The 21739-nt window shown below is 41.1% G+C and overlaps 1 protein-coding gene across 7 annotated transcripts in view; it reads left to right on the top strand.

Moving 5' to 3' along the window:
- The first annotated feature begins 5232 nt into the window (after positions 1-5232).
- The window catches only part of PNPLA8 (patatin like domain 8, phospholipase A2), a 45899-nt gene continuing 29392 nt past the window's right edge, over positions 5233-21739 (top strand). For 2 of the 7 annotated variants that reach the window (XM_075744302.1, XM_075744353.1), the window contains exons 1-6: positions 5240-5435; positions 6559-7775; positions 8569-8718; positions 9939-10090; positions 11859-11953; positions 18444-18615. In XM_075744302.1, coding sequence (XP_075600417.1) covers positions 6651-7775; positions 8569-8718; positions 9939-10090; positions 11859-11953; positions 18444-18615 — 1694 coding nt within the window. In that variant the 5' untranslated portion in view covers positions 5240-5435; positions 6559-6650. Of the gene's footprint in view, positions 5436-5552; positions 5824-6558; positions 7776-8568; positions 8719-9938; positions 10091-11858; positions 11954-18443; positions 18616-21739 lie in introns of those variants that run through there. The other 5 variants (XM_075744317.1, XM_075744325.1, XM_075744333.1 and 2 more) reach the window with 5 other exon arrangements.

Here is a 21739-nt window from a genome sequence, read left to right on the forward strand (position 1 = left end):
CTCCTGCTACTCTTCTTTTAGACGATGTATCTGGGAGAGGAATGGAGGAGCAACCCAAAATATTCATTGGCTGCTAGGTGAACTGATTACATAATATTTAGTACAACAATTTAGAATATTATATGAAAATGAGTTGCCTCCTTAGCAAACATGTTACTTCCATATTATTTTCTAAGATTCAGTCACAATAAGGAGTCAAGCAGCCTAATCACTTTAGGTAACTGATGCAAGACAAAGATACTAAGGAGTTGCAATATAAGTCTTATATCTCCTCCTTTTTTGATTTACGGAAGGCAATTTCACAACCATGTGACTATCTGGCAAGGACAGTTTTCTCTGAAAGTTTCTTCTATTTGAGTTGTTTAAGCCTTTCTAAGGCTTCAAGAATTTTTAGTTCTTCTTTGAAAATATGGAAGGGAAGTAACGGAGATAAAAAGCAATAAAAAAATAATGTAGAAATGTTCCACTCGATTATTTGCAGTATTTGTGCAAACAAAAGGCTGCAGGAAGTATCCATGCCATCATAACCATGATATTTTGTCTCTGTGTTCAATGGTCTTCATTCTTAGTATTCTGAGAACTTCCAGTGAACGTTCATTCAAGTTGCAAATTGATTTTTCAGTATTCTAGCTCTGAAAGCAAGGAAATGTTTTCCCATTTTTGTCTGCCATCTAGTGTTAAGAGGCAGAATACCTGTGTTCGGCATTTACAAAGCTTAAAATACTTGGGAGCACTACACAGCTTCTGCCTATGTCATACTATGCTGATAAAAATAGAAAACAGCATTTTCCCTAAGGCTTAATTGAAGATGTTAGATTTAAGCAATTCTCTCAGATGCCATTATTAGCAGAATACAACCCTACCAACGTATGTTAATTTGTCATAGTGCTTTGAAATACCTGGGGTTTTTAAATTTGTTGGAGTCTCTTAGCTGACAGTGCTGTGTTTCCAGGATATCTTCCATAATCAATATGGCAAGTAAAAATAACACCCCTGCCTGTATATACTCAAATGCTATTCATATAATACCTTTGTATTAAATGTACAGTGAAAGTATATGCAAAACTCTTTTCTCAGAATTAATAATTAATTCATTTCAGTGTATTTCTGCCACCTTTTATAATAAAGGAGAGTGTAAGAAAATAGAAAACTTCCATATTTCATAGATCAAGAGAGTAAAAGACAAATTTTGGAACAATTATTCCTGGTAAATATCGATTTTTTATCAAACCTCCTCATAACACATTATGACTTTCTCTCCAAGTAGCAGTCCAAGACAAACGTACAAATGTGAGTCTTAGAAACAATTAATGGCATTTAAAAGTAGAACATACCTAAAAATGAACACAGTTAACTCACTCGTAGCATGGACATCACAACACTTTGGCTATAACATGACAAAAATCACGTACACACGTACACTGTCATTAAAGGAGGAAGATCTACCACAATTTTTGGTCTGTAACTTGATTTACAAAAGTTTGCATCTTATCTACAAAAACATGTATGAACATGTACATTGAGAAAACATTTTGAAAGCCTTTGATGTTTTTAATTAAGTTACAGGGATAGCACTCATTAAGATCAAACTACTTTCAGTGTTGTCCTGCACTGGAAACTATCACATTTTAAGGGAACGCTCTGATAGAGCTCGAGTGCTGGGTATGTAACCTAATAGAGATCAGCAAAAAAACCATCAATAATCACAACAAATTCTTACTTGAGACTTCCCATGGAAAATATTGAAGCAAAAGTATTTTTCAAAAAACAGTTAATATACATTCTATTAAAATTAAAATATATCTCAAAATGTGATACATGGGATCATTTCCATACTATGTGAAAACTAATGTAATTGGAGTTAGCCACTCTCTGAATACTGCAAGTGGATTCATCTCTCTTATCTTAAAAGTAGGTGTTTAGTAAACAGGATGAATCAACTCACTTTCGACTATTAAGAGAACTTAAAAAATTAGCTTAGTTGAAGTATCTATCTTTTAAATAAATAAATTCGAGATAATTTCTTCTTAATGTCATGACTGCAGTAAAGAGAAGGCTAAATTGGCAAAATGTTTGAGAAGGTGTGGATGCAGAATTTATGCCTGGGAATACATAAATTTATCTTTTTATTCATCCAGTGTTTTTTACTTCTTTCAGAGAGTTGCGTGGTTGTTTTGAGAAGCTGATGAGTCATGGGCCTCTGAATATGTCAGATCAGTCAGGACTGTTCATCCTCGGGGAGAGTCATGTGGCAAGAACGCATGGGTTTGCAATTAGACCCGAAATGCGACATCCTTGAGCATTTTCCTTAGCAAAGGTGTGAATCGACATACCATTGTACATATCCCAGTGGTGAAACGAATGCCTGAGCAGGCACAGAAGAGAATTTTATAATGAGATTATGGGAGAAAGTGTGACTGTTTAGGAAGGAGCTATGTGTAGCTAAAAGGGATCAGTTGCCACCTACCTTCAATACTTTATTTGCCACTCAGAGGCAGGACGTGTGTGAGGGCAGTGTGAAGCTTAATGTGGCCAAACCTCCTTCTTACTGAAGTTGTAGGTCTTGTCTTGCCTCACCCTTTGTTGTTGTAAGAATGCAAGTTAGCCTGTTTAAAGCCAGCTTAGACTGTGGCTTCAGATGGGCCACTGCTTCTTAAGTCATCTCATGAGATCCAATTCGGTTCACCACATTGGCAACCAAAAAAGAGTCCTGGGGCTTGCACAAGGGCAGACACAGCTGGGGAAGCTGCTTAAGCTAACACTGCTGCCACAGCCTGAAACATCATACCGTGTTGCTCTCATAACAGTAGGTGGCCTTTACCTGAAGAAACTCATACAACAACAGGCAGCAAAACCTCCGTACTTAGCTACGTCTGGCACTTAGGGCAGACACCACTACTGTTTGAGCTATTTGGTTTAAAAATGAGCTTAACCATATATAATGAAATCCCACAATAAATTAAAGAATAGCATACAAGTCTTAAAGACAGCTGCCAGGAGTAAACCATCACTAGATAATACAACCAGATGTGTAGTCATCTACAGACAAGGCAGGCAGACCAAACCTGCAGAACAGGCCACTGTAATCCAGAAGGCAGCAACTCTGAAAGTATTTAGGAGGGAACAGATGAGCACCTGGGTGTGGACCGCCACTGTCCTGTGCAAAAGGACCCTAGATAATACATGGCTCATGAGCTGTTTGTGGCCACTGAGTACTTCACTGAGGAAGTGATACTGGAATGCCGCCTTTAAGTCTTGCCTTGGTACTCTCTTAAGACTGCAAAAATTTAATTGCATTGGGTTTCCGTGGCAAGGTTTTGGTAGCAGGGGGGGCTACAGGGGCGAGTGCTGTCAGAAGCTGCTAGAAGCTTCCCCTGTGTCTGACAGAGCCAATGCCAGCTGGCTCCAAGACGGACCCACCGCTGGCCAAGGCTGAGCCCATCAGCCACGGTGGTAGCGCCTCTGGGATAACATAGTTAAGAAGGGAGGAAAAAAAAACCCACCAAGAGCAATTGCAGCCAGAGAGAGGAGTGAGAAGATATGAGGAACAGCTCTGCAAACACCAGGGTCAGTGCAGAAGGAGGGGCAGGAGGTGCTCCAGGCGCCGGAGCAGAGATCCCCCTGCAGCCCGTGGTGAAGACCATGGTGAAGCAGGCTGTCCACCTGCAGCCCATGGAGGAAGGATGATGGTGGAGCAGATATCCACCTGCAGCCTGTGGAGGACCCCATGTCAAAGCAGGTCAATGCCCAAAGGAGACTGTGACCCTGTGGGAAGCCTGTGCTGGAGCAAGCTCCTGGCAGGACCTGTGGCCCCATGGAGAGAGTTGCCCATGCTGGAGCAGGTTTGCTGGCAGGACTTGTGACCCCGCGGGGGACCCACACTGGAGCAGTTTGCTCCTGAAGGTCTGCACCCCGTGGGAGAGACCCACGCTGGAGCAGTTCGTGAAGGACTGTAGCCCATGGGAGAGACTCACATTGGAGAAGTTCATGGAGGACTGTCTCGCATGGGAGGGACCCCACGCTGGAGCAGGGGAAGAGTGTGGAGTCCTCCCTCTGAGGAGGAAGGAGCGGCAGAGACAACGTGTCATCAACTGACCACAACCCCCATTCCCCATCCACCTGTGCCGCTGGGGGGAGGAGAGAGAGAAATCGGGAATGAAGTTGAGCCCAGGAAGAAGGGAGGGGTGGGGGTAGGGTGTTTTTAAGATTTACGTTTATATCCCGTTACTCTACTCAGATTTGATTGGTAATGAATTAAATTGATTTCCCCAAGTCGAGTCTGGTTTGTCCATGACAGTAACTGGTGAGTGATCTCTCCCTGTCCTTATCTCGACCCAGGAGCCTTTCGTTATATTTCCTCCCCCCTGTCCAGCTGAGGAGGGCAGTGACAGAGCGGCTTTGGGGGGCACCTGGCCTCCAGCCTGGGCCAACCCGGCACACTGACAGGAGGCATAAAAGGAGCTACAAATTATTCGGTTAATATTCATAAAATAGTCAAGAGCTGAAGAATGCCTTGCATTGAGAGATGTAGAAAGATCCATCTGTTCAGTTTATGAAAAATTCGTAGTAAGAATTACAACATGCAATGGACATAAATTTTCTTTTGGGGAAGAAAATACCAGGTAAGAAAATTAATTTTACTTTTTAATTTGTGAGAAAGAACAAGAGCAATGACTGCAGTCTGAAACTACAAATGAGACATCACCCTCCTAACGTTCAAGGCGGGGGGGGATATGCCCGCGGCGCCTGCACCGAGCGGCCGGAGAGGAGCTGAGCCGACTAGGGGACCCCCTCCTCCTCCTCCTCCTCCTCCTCCTCCCAGTCCCCTCGCTCCCAACGCCTCGGGCGGGGGGGGGGGGGCGGCAGCGCCCGGCAGGCCCAGCCCCCCGTCACAGGCGAGACACGGAGCACCACCCCCACCTCCCGCCCTCCGGCCGCGCTGAGGAGAGTTGGGGCTGGCCCAGCTCGGCCCCGCCCCCCGCGTGCCGCTCCGCACGTCGCCGCCCCGTCCCCGCCGGCCTCAGCTCGCGCGCAGACGCAGCCGCAGCCGCAGCCGCAGCCGCAGCCGCCGCCACGGCCACGGCCATGACCTTGCCCCGCCTAGCTCCGCCCTGCCCGCCGCCGCGCGAGGCGCCCGACCGTCTTGCGTCACACGTCCCGCCCCCGCCGCTGCCCCCCCGCGGCGGCCGGTGGGACGGCGCGCGTCTCAGCTGTTTCCGGCGTGCTGAGCGCGGCGCAGGCGCAGTATCGCGGCCGAGCTCGCTGCTCCGCGCCGCTGTTGTAGTCGCTACCGCCGCCCTCCTGCCCGCTCCGTCGGGGTGGCACCGCGCGGGCCGCGGCCCCTGGGGCCGTCCTGTTCGTGAGGGCTGCAGGCCCTGCCTGGCGCTCGGCGGCGGCCCGGGGAGCGGGGGGAGGCGGGAGTCGTTGCCCTGCAGGTACCCGCCGTCGGGCTGGGTCGCGTCTCCCCGGGAGGGGGGGGGGGGGGGGGAAGGAGTACGGGGGGAGGGGACGGTGAGCGCGTGCCAGGCACGGGGAACTCGCGTGCGTGACGTACGGGTGGGAGTGGACGCGTGACGTGGGACCGCCGCCGGGCAGGGCCGGGGGGGGGCACACGGGAGGGGACTCGCCGCTTGTTTACGCGGCCGCTCTCGAAATCGTTTCTGCGAAATGGCGCAAGGTAGAAACAACCCGCTCCCCCTCCCGGGGCAGGAGCCGCCCGTGTCCCTATATAGCCCGGCTGCACGGCGGCGTCGGTGAGCCAGCAGCTGTGCTGGCGGGCGCGGGACGGGCACGGCCTAGGCTCAGGCAGCCGCTGAGTAAACCGTAAGTAACGACGCTCCTGCCTGCGGCGGTATCGCCTCCGCTGTTGGCGTTGTCGTCGGCCTACGCTGACGTTAGCCTGCCGGACCCCCTCTGGCGCTTGTCACCCGAGCTAGAGGAGGCTGAGCTTGCCGTTTAGGCAAATAATGGATTTCCACCTGCGGTTTCAGCGCAACTCTTGCATAGGGTGTAAAACTCTGATCCGCCCCAGACACACCTGTGTTTTCCTGGTAGAGTGAGGATTATATGCTGCCCTTAGCTCGTAGGGTAGGAACGTTTCGTTGAACCTGTGGCTTGATACTGAAGCTTTGCTCAAAGGATTGGTGTCCTTTCTCCCCTGGGAGGAATTCTGTATTAGGGCTGGTAATATGATGACAGTTTCATTTGAAATTTGGTCTCTGTACAAGCAAATTTGCTAAAGAGATACAAATTTTTCTTCATTGGAAAGACTGGCAAGAAATTGGGTGTATGTCACTAAATGCTTTCAACAAGTGTTGCATATTGCCCAAGATGGACTTAAACTGGCCTTTAAGGAATAACGTGTTGAAATTAAAATGTTGGGATGTCACTGCCAAATGTCCTGAGCAGTAGATATTCCCATGAGATTATTTAATTTGAGTGTTTATCTATGTTTGTTGAAAGAGTAAATAAGCTGTATCTGCTTCAAGCAACTCTGTGCTTTTAGTTTAACTTGTTACTGGTTTTGGGTTTCCATTGTTGTTTTTTTTTCTTTTTCAGATAACACCGTGATATGAGACTTACTTATTGAAATATATTTTCTGGGATGAAGTAGACAAGCAACATAGAAAAGGTGTAATTATTTATAAGTAATGACAGTTCATTTATCTTTAGACGCGTATTTGTTCTTTGTGATTAACCCAAAAAGTCTGTGGTGGAAGCAAAGAAACAAATACCTGTATTTGTATAGACCTAAAGTCTGCTGGAGAATAAATCATGCCATTCACCCGAGAGTTTTTCATACAAGCGAGCCTCGGTGTAAATGGGCCAGAAGCAGAACATTTTGGTATAACAAATACATTTACAGCCATGACTTTTTATACTACAGAGTTTCTAAACTTCTAACTTCTTCTTCCAAGGGACTTGCAAAAGTGAACAATCGCATGTCACGAATTAAGAATACTATAGAATCTGTTTCAAAGGCAGTGTCTGGCACTCACAGTGAACTGGTTTCACGGATAGCTCGATTAAAGTCACACTCAGGTACTCTGGGAAAAGCAAGTAAAAGTAATGCAGATGCAAATAACATTGATGCAGATCTAGAAAATGATAAACAAGTCACAGATGCCAGAACTCAGGAGGATTGCAACAGAGGCCCAGCTGCAAAGAAATCCACTTATGCAAGTGAAAACTCAGAGTCCATGTTAGTAAGTTCAGGTGGCACTTACCAAGATACTCCAGAAGATTCAGTGTCTGCTAAAAACCACCTTTTTCATATAAGCTACTTTTCTACCAATTTTGGAGAGACTTACAGCTTTGTAGCTGATCATATCAACTGGTACTTTAATAATAATTCTGTTATGGATCAAGAGAAAAAAAGGAATGTTTTATTACAGGACTCTAAAAGTGAAGAGAGGAATAAGCTTGATTCATCAGAAACTACTGTAATGAGTGAAGAAAAGACAGTGGATTCAGCAGCTACTTTAGCTCCTGAAGCAGAGACTCTGGGTGCTGAAAAGACAAATACTGCTCTTCCAGTTTCCACTAAAAAAAGTATTGCAAACTTTCTTTCATATCCCAGTAACAGTGTACAAGCTTTTGTAGACAGTTACATTGGTGGGTTGGTTCCCAAGTTAAGATCCGATACGAAAGTTGTTTCACAAGAAAGGAGTAAACAGCCTGAACAAGCAGTGTCTGAGAAAGATGAGGAGGACAAAGCAAAAGATGCTAAGACTGCAGAAGAGAGGGAAAAACATCTGTCTCTTCAGAGAGAAAAGGCAAGTCTTTGGTGTTATATCATTTCTATATATATTTTGTACAGGTGTATGTATATAGTATACACATGTATATACCTATATGTAAACTCACATGTATATAAATACACACATATATACTTGCATAAGTATATACCTATGTATGTACTTACAGAAGTACATATGTCCTTATATAAACAGGCATATATGTATATACACATATATGAAACTATATAAATGTATAAATACATACTATATGTAAGATTACATATACATAGATGTTGTTATAAATAAGCATATATGTGTGTATACATATATAAAAATGTGTATATACTTTTAATATAAGTACGTACACGTATATGTAAGTTTATAAAGTGTGTATATTCATACATGTCTGTACGGTATATATATTTAGTTCATATGTATGTAGAGAGAGAATACGTAAATATAGATCTAGTTGGGTTTTTTTGTAGTTACAGTATTCTTACGCTCCTTCATGGTCCAAATACTATGATTTCAGAGTTGCCACTATGATTTCAGAGTTTCCGTGAAAACACATCTGAGTACTTGCTGACACATGTTTGTTTGGTGCTTTGTTGCTCTGAGCCCCTTTATTTTTCTAGTAAACAAATAATCAAAAGGTCTCCTGTTTATGTTTAAGCAATGCTTACTTGGAGCCTGTAGCAGATCTCTGGTACGACATGCTGTCTGTTACTTCTGAGAAACCTTAAAATAACAATTTGGAATGAGTCTTGACAAATTTTACACATTTCTTAGAGTAGTTTTATGTTACTTGTATAACTTTATCTTTTTTTAGATTATTGCAAGAATGAGTATTGATAACAGGACTCGAGCTTTAGTTCAAGCCCTCCGAAGATCCTCTAATCGAAGAGTCTGTATCAGCAGGGTTGAAGAACTGACCTATCATCTTCTAGAATTTCCAGAGAGCAGAGGAGTTGCAATTAAGGTACAAATAGTTTTTATGCTTAGACAAAAATAAGTATCTGACAGACAATTCGCATAGAATAACATAAAACTTTCTTCTGTCCTTTTGTGGGCTAGTCGTATTTTTTGTTTGTAAAGATTACAATGCAAATGTCTCTTTTTATAGCTAGTTTTTGTAGCTTGTTCAAGCAGATTTGTATGCAAACTATCAGTAGTTTAGCTAAAGACTTAAGATTGCAGTGTTTAATTTAGAAGCATGCAGCATTGTCATGTGGATAGATAGTATGTGTAGTGGTAGATGAAGGTCGTACATTGTGTCCTCTGTCGTAATTGACCAGATGGGAATGTACTGTACAGTTGATCTGCATATGTACAACAACAACTTTTATGCTTGTTTGCATGCTTCCTTCGAAGAGAGATGATGAGAGTGGAGTGTAACCATCAAATAAGTTCATGTAATCTAGTCCTACTCATTCTGTTTTCCTTCAGAGAGGACAGGAGGTGGGTGGTAGACTATTCTAGCGCTACTAGCCAAATCACAGCATTTGTCAGTCTCGTGCCACAAGATCTGACAGATGTGCGACATAGATTGTAGAACTGCTAGAAAAGAGATCTTTGGGAGTGCAGGTTGGATAAATCAGCCAGCCAGGGTATGGGTTGGGCGTCCACATGAATAGATGTGAATTATTTTATTATGAATGAGTACATTCATGACTACCATTTTGATTATAATACTCTGTATCTTTGTGATAATAATTGTACATTTAAAAATTACATAGTGTAGTATGTAGGAAGAATTTTAATTTTTGTTTTGTTTTAATATAAGTGAACTTAGAAGGCATTTCCTGTTTTGAAGCAGTGCGATACTTAGCAAAATCTGGGCTTTTAGCTATACTTGGTGTGTTCCATACTTGAGTTTGTATTTGGCCAATGTGACATTAAAGTCGATAAAACTAAACTGCTGGTAAATATAGCTATTTGAAAAGATTTACATTTCATCTTGATCATTTAATTCTGATAATTAGTTACTTTACCAATGAAGCATGTATGACATAATATTGGAGTGCTTTCTTTCCCTTGTTAGAAAGATGGATGGGTAAATACAAATTTAAAGAACTTTTCCTCTGGGTTTAACTACTATATTACTTTTAGACTTAAGTGCCAAACTAGTAAATTTAAGCATGGATTTTTTTTTGGTATAAACATATAGTTAGAATGAAATATCTTTGTATTTATCAATAGGAAAAATTAATCCCATGCCTACTGCGACTGAGACAGGCAAATGACGAAAGTCTTCAGGCTGCTGTTCGAGAGACTTTAGCTATAATTGGATATACAGACCCTGTGAAAGGCTGGGGAGTTCGAGTCCTTGCTATTGATGGAGGAGGGACAAGGTAAAACCTCTGGGGTTTTTATATGCTTGTAGCCTTTTTCATACTGTAACTGGAAATAAAATTTTAGTTTCTCTTTGATAAGTTTGTGCCTAAAGATGCGATTTATGATTTACAGTTCTGTTACATTTGACTATTCAAGTGATGGGTATTATTTTTGTATGTATTTGTGCTTGAATTTCTATGCCTTTGTAGTCCTATGATGCTGAAATTACCTACCCGTTTAAAGTTGGCTGCACACTTAAGTGCTTGGATTGGCTCTTTCTCCTTTTGGAAGTAAGTTAAACGGTTATTTGAGTTAGTCTGCTCACAAGTCTAATCTCAGAAATACAAAATTGGTGTGAAATGCTGGAAGTAGTTCATACTCCTATGATTGTGTTGGCTTAGTGATACAAAAAATGTTATTGTACTTGTCTAGAGGGTGACCTGCATTAGCAGGACTGGTCTTGTATGAAAGAATGAATAGGCTAGTGGTGAAAGCTACTCCAGCTGTGCTCTTGATTTATGTATCTTCTACAATGACCATACTTTTTTTAATTTATGCACCACATGTCCTGAATTACCTGTGTTCTCGTTCTGCATGAATTTATACGCCTATCACAATTTGTAAAGAGTAGTAGTAGAAGCGTGTTAATTAAAGTTGAAGTACGACGTTTACTAAAAGCTGTGTTTTCAGGCATATTTGAAGATATCTTGTTGGCAAATATTTACTGATTGACAAATCTTTATTGGTAGACAGTGAAGCGTGAAGTCATTGCAGAAATACAGTTTCACGAACTCTTTGTTTCTCCATAGTATTTCTTTACTTGCATCAAAATCAGTTGTCTGCAGTAAGGAGTAAGCGTATATCACAACTTGAACATTTGTGATTTCAAAAGTTCATTGTAAACCATAAAGATTTCACAAGAAAAAAAGATGCAATGCGTATTAATAAAGTGTGTTAATTTTTCTGTTGGATTTCTAGGGGAGTGACATTAGAAGACACCTTATCTTTAGAAAGTGGTATCTACGTCTATAACACTAAATTAACGAGTCCAGAGAGTGACCCTGAGTGCTGACTGTACTGTCAGGGCTGTTGAGCCGCTTAGTTGATGTGTTCGGCTAGTTATAGTTTTGGACTCTTCAGCACAAGCCAGGACAGATTTGAGGGCAGCATGCAGGAGGTGCCATTCTCAGCAGAATATGTTGGCAAGATGGTACTTGGTTTGGTGCTTCTTTTGCCAAACACAGTTCTCTAGCTCTAGCTCAGCAGAGTTAGCGCGTTTGGATGCCAGATGCTCTTGTTCCATGCTATAGAAGCACAAGTATGGTCTGGACTGCATCATTCCCAGTATTTCAGACACATTGAATTGAGGCAAAAAACCCACAGAAAAATAGTGTTCCAAGGGGCATTATATAGCCTGGTTAAGACCAAACTTTAAGTGCTGTGTGGTATGGATGTAGCTAAAATGTATCCTGAGTCTACTTCTACAGATGATGTTCATCGCTGAGCTTGTGCTGCAAAACAGTATGGCTACAAAGCAATACGGCTGTACCTGTTGAGTATTATTTTTGGTATGCCTGAGTATGTCATTTACATTTAGTATTCATCATTCCATTTTAATTGTGTTCTGCTACTCTTTCATTCCCTGAAATATTCAGGATTCTTACTGTTGTAATTATTCAGTTATAATTAGTTATAATTAAGCAAAGGTGGGCTTAATTAGAACTATGTAAGGTAAAACTACCATTGTATGTGAAGGGTGGGTTGTTTTTTTTTTTTATGTTTCAGGGGTTTAGTTGCACTTCAGACTCTACGGAAACTAGAAGAACTGACTGGAAAGCCGGTTCATCAACTTTTTGACTACATTTGTGGTGTAAGCACAGGTAATCAAGCCACACATTGGAATTTTGCTATCAATGTAGTAAAAGAATATCTGAGAATAAGTGTAGATTTTGCAGAACTTTGCAGTTTCTGACTTTGAGTGTAAGCTGGCAAAGTACAAGTGTGATTTCTGAAGTCTTTCTTTTTCCTTCTGAATAAGAGCTTTGGGTGATTCATGATATGCTTGTAACTTCAAAGTGATTTGTCATTTTCTTTCAACGAATGTGAAACCTTCATTTTACACACAGATACCTTAGATATTTATGGGGCTTTACAGACAACCAAGGTAATGTTCCTCAGGGACTGATACTGGGCCAATAGTGTTTCCTGTCTTTATTAAGGACAGAGTGTGCCTGTAGCAAGATCTTGGATGATACTAAATTAGAGGAACTGGTCAGTACAGTGACGTCCTCTGATCAGATCGACTGAAGTAATGGCTTGACAGGAACCACCGAAGGTTCAGTAACACCAAGTACCAAGCCCTCCATCTGAGGTGGGCTGACTGGCTAGAAACTGGTTTTGCAGAAGAAGACCTGCTCCTGCTGGAACAAGTTGAACATGAATCATCAGTGTACCCACGCAGCAAAGAAAGCTGACCACATGTTGGCTTGTATGTGCAAAAACGTACCCAACAGATGAAGGGTCTTTGGCCACTGTTTGTCAAGTTTTAGGCTCCTCAGTAGACCGTTAATCTTTTGGATATGTTCTTGTACAGGCTGAGTGAGTCTGGCAGAGGGCCAAGTAGATGGTCAGGGACTTGAAGGTCATGACATACAGGGAGTGAGGGCAAGAACTGGGTTTATTCAGCCTTGAGAAACCAAGAAGGAGGCCTTATTAGCGTTTCACCTAATAGGAAAACACGGAGAAGGTGGAGCTAGACTCTTCTTGAAGGTGCACAGTGATAGGAGAAATGCCAGCAGACAAGTTGGAATATGGGAAGTTACAATTCGGTATAAGGAATCATGTTTTCCTTGCAAGGATGGTCAGACACTGGAACGAGCTGCCTGTGTAACGCTGTGGAATCTACATCCCTGGAGATGTTCAGAACTCATTTGAACAAGTCCTTAGTAACCTGTTCTAATTGAACTCATTTGAACAGGAGGTTGGACTAGATGACCTCTGGAGGTTCCTCCCAGCCTTAATTGCTCTGTGACTCAGTGATAAGTTACTCCTCCCTAGGAAGCAGGAAACTAAAGCATAAATTTCTTTTTAAAAGACAGTCATCTCTTTTGGAAGTGATGCTAGACCAGTAGCAGCATAATGCTGATTTCTAACCTAAGGCATATGCTGTAGTTCAATAGCTCAGTTTCCTTTAGAAACTCAAATTCTTCTGTTTCCTTTTTTTTTTTTTTTACTAAAGTTGAGTATACTGTTTAATTCAGAAATAATATCAAATGCAGATCACCATGACTAGATATAATGTTTGTGTTTCCAGAGATTTGTTTAGTGGGCTTAAAATAGTAAAGAGGAGGAGAATTCTAGACAGAATTTGCTTGTAGGCACAATATAGTTCCCTGCTTTACATTTTCAATAATCTTTGAAAAAAATCCTTTGTTAACTTAGCAGTCAGTGGTTGTTTCTTTGGAACATAGTTTCACTACCCAAACACTTCTCTGTCTCCTTCATTTGGTAGAGAGGCCTGGTGTTCTCAATTCAATCCTGCTACTCTGATTAGAACTAACTTAATTCTTCAGTAGATTTTGGGGTTTGTACTGCTAGCAAGTACTTAACATGTTCTTTTAAGCTTTGTTTATGCTATTGAGCTTTTGTCTGTGGTAGTCCAGCTTGAATAATAGGTGACCAGACATGGCTGGGAGAGGTTGTACATGTCTGTCAGTATGTGCTAGCAGTGTATGTTACCATTTCAATTTGTGTTGATGGTACGTATGCCAATAGGATTTGCAGAAGCTTGCAGCTGGATGAGTTGTGGTTTGTAAGAGTGATGTATTAAATGAAAGGAAGGATGCCTCTTGTGGATTACAGGTTCTTTTCTGCTGTGCTTTTCATCTCTTACTATCATCTAGCTGTTTTGCCTTTGAGGTTTAGAAATAATCAGTTTGCTGTGAACTCAGCATCACAGAGCCTGTCTTTGTAGTTAGCTTTGCTGTACTTCACTGGTGGTCATAGAGTGTAAATGTAGTGTAAAGGTAGTGGCAGAGAAAGATCGCTGTAATGGGCCCTCCATACTTAGTCACCTGCCTATTGCTGAGCACAATATCTGGGCATGGAGGCACCAGAAAATCCACAAACACATGCAGTGCAGTGATGGCCACTGAAATTTTCTTCTGTGCAACAAGTTAATATAAATTCTGTACTGAGTGCCTGTTCTGTGCAAAAACCCAAACATAAAAGCAAGATGGCTGAGGGGAGGAGGTGCCGTTGCCCCATGAGCTCAGCTGCTGGGAGTTCTGTAAGTGAGGGTGGTTATCACTGTTCTCCAGAGTATGACATGCTTTTATAGATGCACAGAACACTTAACCCATTGAGGATAACTTACCTGCAGGTATGCTGAGGATGTGGCTTCTATGTTCTTTGTATTGCTCATGCAGTCTCCACATATATCAAAGATACTTCTTAATATTGGTGCACTTACGATTCAGTCAGAGGGAGCAGTTTATAACATCAAGAGTATGTGATCAGGTAAAGTGCGTGCTACCGCGTTTTCAAATGTGCTGGCCTGCTCCAAGAATTTTAAAAATACACTTTTTTCCTAAGTTTCTATAATGATTTAATAATTAGTGGCATTCAGGTGCATCATATGAGGGATTCGATCATTGACATACTGCGATGAAAACTTAATCTAAGCATATTGTTTTCCAGTGCATTTTTCTACAAAGACATCTGAATTGTACTTGGATCATCAATTTTGGATGTATGTGAAATTTGTATAAGGACTTCACATAAGGATATTCTCCCAAAATATTTCTTCCAAGCTGTTGAGAACAATATAGGGCTAGTGTCCCTATGTATTCTCCCAGCCTTCGGTGGTTTGCAGATTAAGAGCCTCCTTAAACAAAGCTGGCATCTCTCTGTGTTGATGTTTTGGTTGGTTTTTTCCCCCATGATTTCTTTCCAGTTATGAAATACATTTTGAACACCTTTCTGATGGAAGAAGTATTTTTTTCAGGAGAACTCACAAATAAAACAAGTCATGGTAGTGTAGAGCTGGAAGCATCCTTAGGAGGTTATCTTGTTTCCCAAGGGAAGGATCAGTCATGTGTGTTTCACTGCCGACACTTGTCTAAGATTTTGAATCATGTCAGATCTCTTCAGAAAATCTGTTCCAGTGATCTGCTATCTTTACATTCAGAAAAAAATAATTCCAAATGTCTAATGTGGATCTTCCTGTTTTGGTTCAAATTTGTTTCCTCTTGTCCTGACTCTCCAGGAACACAGATAACAGATTCTTTCCTTATTCTTTGCCACAGCTGTTTGTGCACTTAAAAGCTTTTGTCATAGCCTGTTTACTGAGGTTTTCCTTATAGACCAATTTCCTTGACCTGTGATTGGGTTTTGGGAGGTTGTTTTGGTGTGTGGGTTTTTTTTTATTTTTCAATTGGTCCACATCTATTTTGAAGAACATCGTTCAGGTCCAGGTATAGCACTTCTGCTGAAGTCTTAATAGTACTGAATTAGAAGGGAATACTTTTGTCTTTCAGGTTGTATTCTTTCCTATCTCATGTCTCATTAGCCATATCTATCCCTGTGTTCTTTAAGATATGCTCCTTGGCCTCCCAGGTTTTATTTAGGTGGGTTTTTTTCCCCCTGAAATATTGGTCATCAAGCCTGAGATGGTGGCTGGAGTGTAGGAGTCTGTGATACAGAGCAGGATGCAATGGAAGTGTTAGAAACTTTTTTCACTGGACCATCTGATGTAATCCAGGCTCTATCTTTGATTTTGACCTTATTCTCCTGTGAGTGTCTTGTTATCATCCAGCAGGTTTCAGCAAAGCCCTTTAAGGTGTACCTTGACTCTCATATTCTCAACTGCCACTTGTGCACTGATGTGGACTGCAGTTTTTGGTGCTGTTTCTCAGGAAGTACAGTGAAAATGAGTTTGCATTTGGTATGAATTTTGGCTCTTTGGCTTTGCAACTGCTCCCCAAAATAGCAAATGCATTGGCCTTCTACGATGGGGTTACAGCGTCGGTAGATAAGGGCAGGGCAACTGACGTCATCTACCTGGACTTGTGCAAGGCATTTGACACTGTCCCGCACGACATCCTTGTCTCTAAATTGGAGAGACATGGATTCGATGGACGGACCACTCGGTGGATAAGGAATTGGCTGGATGGTCGCACTCAAAGAGTTGTGGTCAATGGCTCTCCAAGTGGAGAACAGTGATGAGTTGCATTCCTCGGGGGTCGGTACTGGGACCGGCACTGTTTAACATCTTGGTGGGTGACATGGACAGTGGGATTGAGTGCACCCTCAGCAAGTTTGCTGACGACACCAAGCTGCGTGGTGTGGTTGACATGTTGGAGGGAAGGGATGCCATCCAGAGGGACCTTGACAGGCTGGAGGGGTGGGCCTGTGCGACCCGCATGAAGTTCAACAAGGCCAAGTGGAAGATCCTGCACGTGGGTCGGCGCAATCCCAAGCACGACTATAGGCTGGGTGGGGAATGGATTGAAAGCAGCCCCGAGGAGAAGGACTTGGGGGTATTGATTGATGAGAAGCTCAACATGAGCCGGCAGTGTGTGCTTGCAGCCCAGAAAGCCAACCATGTCCTGGGCTGCATCAAAAGAGGTGTGACCAGCAGGTCGGGGGAGGTGGTCCTGCCCCTCTACTCTGCTCTTGTGAGACCCCACCTGGAGTACTGCATCCAGCTCTGGGGGTCCCAGTACAGGAGAGACATGGAGCTGTTGGAGCGAGTCCAGAGGAGGGCCACGAAGCTGGCTGGAGTGATGGAGCACCTCTCCTGTGAGGACAGGCTGAGAGAGTTGGGGTTGTTCAGCCTGGAGAAAAGAAGGCTCCGGGGAGGTCTAATTGTGGCTTACCAGTACCTGAAGGGGCCTACAGGAAAGATGGTGAGGGACTGTTTATCAGGGAGTGTAGTGACAGGACAAGGGGTAATGGGTTCAAGCTGAAGGAGGGTCGATTTAGGTTAGATGTTAGAAAGAAATTCTTCACTGTGAGGGTGGTGAGGTACTGGAAGAGGTTGCCCAGAGAGGCTGTGGATGCCCCCTCCCTGGAAGTGTTGAAGGCCAGGTTGGATGGGGCTTTGGGCAACGTGGTCTAGTGGAGGGTGTCCCTGCTCGCAGCAGGGGGCTTGGAACTAGATGATCTTTGAGGTCTCTTCCAACCCAAACCGTTCTATGATACATTATAGATTTGGTGCTGGAGAGTTAAGAGGAAAAGAAGGTAGCAGATGATTTGCGTGATTCGGGAAAGTGGTGTTTCTCTGCTGCTAGATGTTCAGTCTGTGCTGAACACAGGCATTTGATGATTTGGCAGTTGAGTATAGTTTCTCTTGATGATACTTTGATGTTTCAAGTAGGCCCAGGTTATATTAAGCCTGTGTGTTGCATTTTAAAAAAATTGAGGCCATCAATCCACTGATGCTCAGCTATCCTGGTGGGGGGGGGTTGTGAGAGCAAAAGCAGCTTGGAAGCCATGTTTCCTTTAAAGCCATCTGTAACTTTCCCTATGTAGTTCTTTCTGCATATGTGTTTTATTCTTGCTTTATTTCTAGAATTTACTCCTTTTTAAATTAATTTTATTCAAACCTATTGCATTCATTTCCAAATTGGAAAAATCGTGTTATTCTAATTATTCCTAATGCTTAATTACATGTCCTCACAGTATTGCACAATTAAATTTAAAGGTTGTATATGTCTCTTTCAGCTTAATATATCTAAGAATTGTAGCGATGCATTAATTGTATTTTTCCACAGTCTTTTTAATGGTATTCTGCAACCATGCTTTTTCGATACTGTTGTTTTGTTCCTACAAGGGTATGTAATAATTTTTTTAGGCACACACTAGATGGCAGTGTGTATGAAAGGCTAATTATAAATTATTACAACCAGATATATTCCAAACTAGTCAAAACTCCCTTCTTTTCACAGAATTTTCCTAGAATTTTTTTTTACTGACTCAGAGTTTGCCAGATAAAAATATATTTGGAGCATTACTTGTTAATACCACAGCACAGATTTGTCTCACTCATTTCTTCTTCCAAATAAAGCAGTGGATTTAATTTGTTTTCTGCCATATACATGTTTCCAGGGATGAAATATGCAAAATGAAATAATGCCACTTGTCAGCTTCTCATAGTTCTGTTTTTGAAAGTAGACTCTTCCTATTTTGTATATGTCCTTTTAAAACACAGTTTGTGACTTTTGAACTGGAATTTATTGACATAAATATCAATTAATCTCCCTTTTTAAGATAGATATTCTGCTAACCTATGAACTATATTAAATGGTAATCTATCTTTGTAGTCTTACTCCAGGCTATATTTTACATTTCAAAATATTTCTTTTTCAGGAGCTATATTAGCTTTTATGTTGGGGTTGTTCCATATCCCTCTGGATGATTGTGAAGAACTGTATCGCAAGTTAGGATCAGATGTTTTTAAGCAGAATGTCATTGTTGGAACAGTCAAAATGGGGTGGAGCCACGCCTTTTATGACAGTGATATATGGGAAAAAATGCTCAAGTAAGTAAAAAATGACCAGGTGAAAAATAATTAATATAACGTCTGAGAGCCTTCAGTTTTGTTATTGTTTCATTGGTAAGCAAATTCTTAAAACAGCTAGAAAGGATTAGCATATACTCTCATTCTTTTGAAATAGCTGTTTTCATATTTACCAAGACATTGAAAGCCTTTAATGTAATGATTTCTGCTTCTGGGGAGTAAAGTAAGCTTTAGTGCACTGATTTCTGATTATATTCCTGTATGCTTGCCAGCTCTGCTTGATCTGACTCATTATAGATCTGCTACAAATTTTACTAGCCACCTGCTGTGCCTTTTTCCTTATAGGAGACATGGTGAGAAATGATGTGCTGTAGTAGGGATTTTTAATCCTAGCTGCTGTATGGAGGGGGTTTGCCCATTGCTGCTTTCTTTGAAAAAGGAAATCAGTTGTAAGAATTGCAGTGAAAAAGTATCCTCTGTGTCAGAGTTGCCAATGAAATGATGTTTGCTCGTAGATATGTATACACATGCATTAATGGCCATTCAGGAAGAGTCGCTGGAAGAAGTTCTTTATATTTATTACAGGTTTTAGTACTTAGTTTTATTCATCTGTATTTGTATTGATAGTTCCATTGTTTATAATTTTTAGCAAACTAATGTCATGGTTTCCCAAATGGTGTGAGCTGGCACTGCTACTGAAAGAACTGAAACAACCTTCTCTGAGAGCAAATGTAAAATGGTAAAAAACTTCTTTGGATAAGTAATGGCAAGTCCCTTTGGGAACATGGTTAATGTGTTTTATGGGATTGAAATAGTTTTTCCTAGACATTATAGTGGGAATACCTGTGCTGCCTGTGTTTTAAGCATCTCACTTTGCTGGAGAGAGAGGCTTCCAAGCACTTCTTTGTGCTTTTGCATATTTTTAGGGATAAATGTTCATCAAATGAGTATCGTGAGTTTTTGTTCTCAGGTATCTGGAGTTGTGCTTTTTTTAGAAAAGAGATTTTTCTCTGCCTTCCCTCTTTTATTTCAGTTGGGCAGGGGAGGAAGTCTAGTGAAAAACAGAATTATCTCGTGAAATTACTTTATATGCCTTTAATTAAAATGCCATTATTCTTTGCAGCTACATTTAACACGAGAGAGGTAGAGCACTCCTGTGTGATGGACAGAAGCCAGGCAATTATTATATTACCCATAGATTAAATTAAAAATCAAATTTACTGATCAACAACTGACTTTTTGTTGACTTAATCTTGCAGTGTTGAAGGGAGATACTATGCCTACACAACACTTTATTTAAACAGTAGGGATTCCTGTAGGCTTTCTTGTGTTGCGGAAGCCTAGAACCAGGAGGGAATTGGAACGTTATATAGCATCTCTTTATGGCAATAAGAAGGTCAGGTCTAACTTTCAGTCATTGCATAGGAAAACTGCTTCATGTTTTGTTTTAAATTTAAAAGCCTTACCTGTACAGGGTGGGATTTTGTTGTTTAAATGGTGGTAGACTTGTCAGCCTTGCTTGAAATAGAGAATATCCATTTACAATATACAGGCATGCAATATACATTTAACCCTACCACAATATTGATGGTATTATTTCCTGTCAGAAAGCATTTTTGCTGAAAATAATTAGGCTAATGTTGCATGCATTCATGAGGCATACTATAAATTCCATTTCAGAAAATAACAACTAATCTTGATTAACTTTTTTATTCTGAGTGCTGTAGGGAATTGATTTTGTGTCTTACATATATGTTTATTTTAAGTCTTCTTATGTATTCCTTGAATTGCAGTTTGAGGACTGGTTTTAATTAGTTACTTTCATTATTCTGTGCAGAAAACTGTATTTACATATATCGGTCTATGTAATACTATATTGAATTGTATTTGTAAGAAGAACCTGGCTTATAGTTCGAAGTTTTCTGTTTTCTTTTGACTGTTGATTACATCTACAATTTTCTTCTTTTACACTGTCTTGAGAAACCATTGGAGAAATTTGGTGAACAGCTAGAGGTTTTCAGAAGCTAACTAAAATCCTGTACTGGGAATTTATAGTCTTGAGAAGCAATCAAGCACCGTATAGAGGGTAGGGTTAAAGTTATGTGTTCTCTGTTGGTAGGAAAATGGAGAATGCGTGTGTTTGGGACAACAAGTAATACTACTTCAAACCAGTATTTGTTACACAAATTGAAGTATAAATTGAGATTGCTCTCCAGTGATTGGACAGGCAACACATTCTGTACCAGTTAGTCACTCCAGACATACTTAACAGATTTTGCAGCATTATCAGTGACGTGTTCTATATCTTTATGGAACACACAGTAAAAGGCTCTACTGTACTTCTGGTAAGGATGTCATAGTTTCCTGGTACTTTTGTTGTTGTTAGGGTAAAAGTTACAATGTTGTCTTTCGAATTGAATGCTGTTTCTCCAGACTACTTGATTGCACCCTGGCTGTAGCCCATGTGAATGTTTCTTTAAGCATATGGTTGGCAATATGTTCTTCATAGCATTATTGAAATAAGTGTTGCAATGTTAGTGACTCAAAGCAATGAAAGAGCAACACTTGTAAAGGAGACTTGTTGTTTAGGTAGGTCATGTCTAGAGGACATAGGTCACAGACAGACACAAACAAAGCAGATAAGTGGAAAAATGGGATGGCAAATGAAACTATGTGTAAAGTAATAACCCATGAGTGGAAAAATGTTTACAGGATTTAAACCTTAATATCAAAAGTGATTTGGGTGTTGTCATGGACAGTTTAATGAAACATCTGTATGCTTGTGGTCAAACAAGATGATTCAGTGTGTGATGGTTGGGATTGAAAACACAGAAAATATTAAAATGCAGTTATATTAATACATAATACAGTTTCATTTAAAATACTATTTACAGTCCCAGTTACCCCATTTTAGAGAATGTTTTTGTTGCAAGATTGGTAAAATGTAGCCAGTGACCTGAAGATAACTCACACAAATGAATTGGGACTCTTTATTGTTAAAAAAAGCAAACAAGTTAAAGTGGTAATTTGAGATAGTAAGATATCTTGAGAATTACTGTTCTCATCTTTTCTTCAAGAACAAGGGACTATTCAATAAAATTAAAATTAGGAGACTTTCTCTTTTAACGCAGTATGTGAATAAACT

The sequence above is a fragment of the Balearica regulorum genome, chromosome 1 (genome assembly GCF_011004875.1).
Source record: "Balearica regulorum gibbericeps isolate bBalReg1 chromosome 1, bBalReg1.pri, whole genome shotgun sequence".
In the NCBI taxonomy this organism is placed as follows: Eukaryota; Metazoa; Chordata; class Aves; order Gruiformes; family Gruidae; genus Balearica; species Balearica regulorum.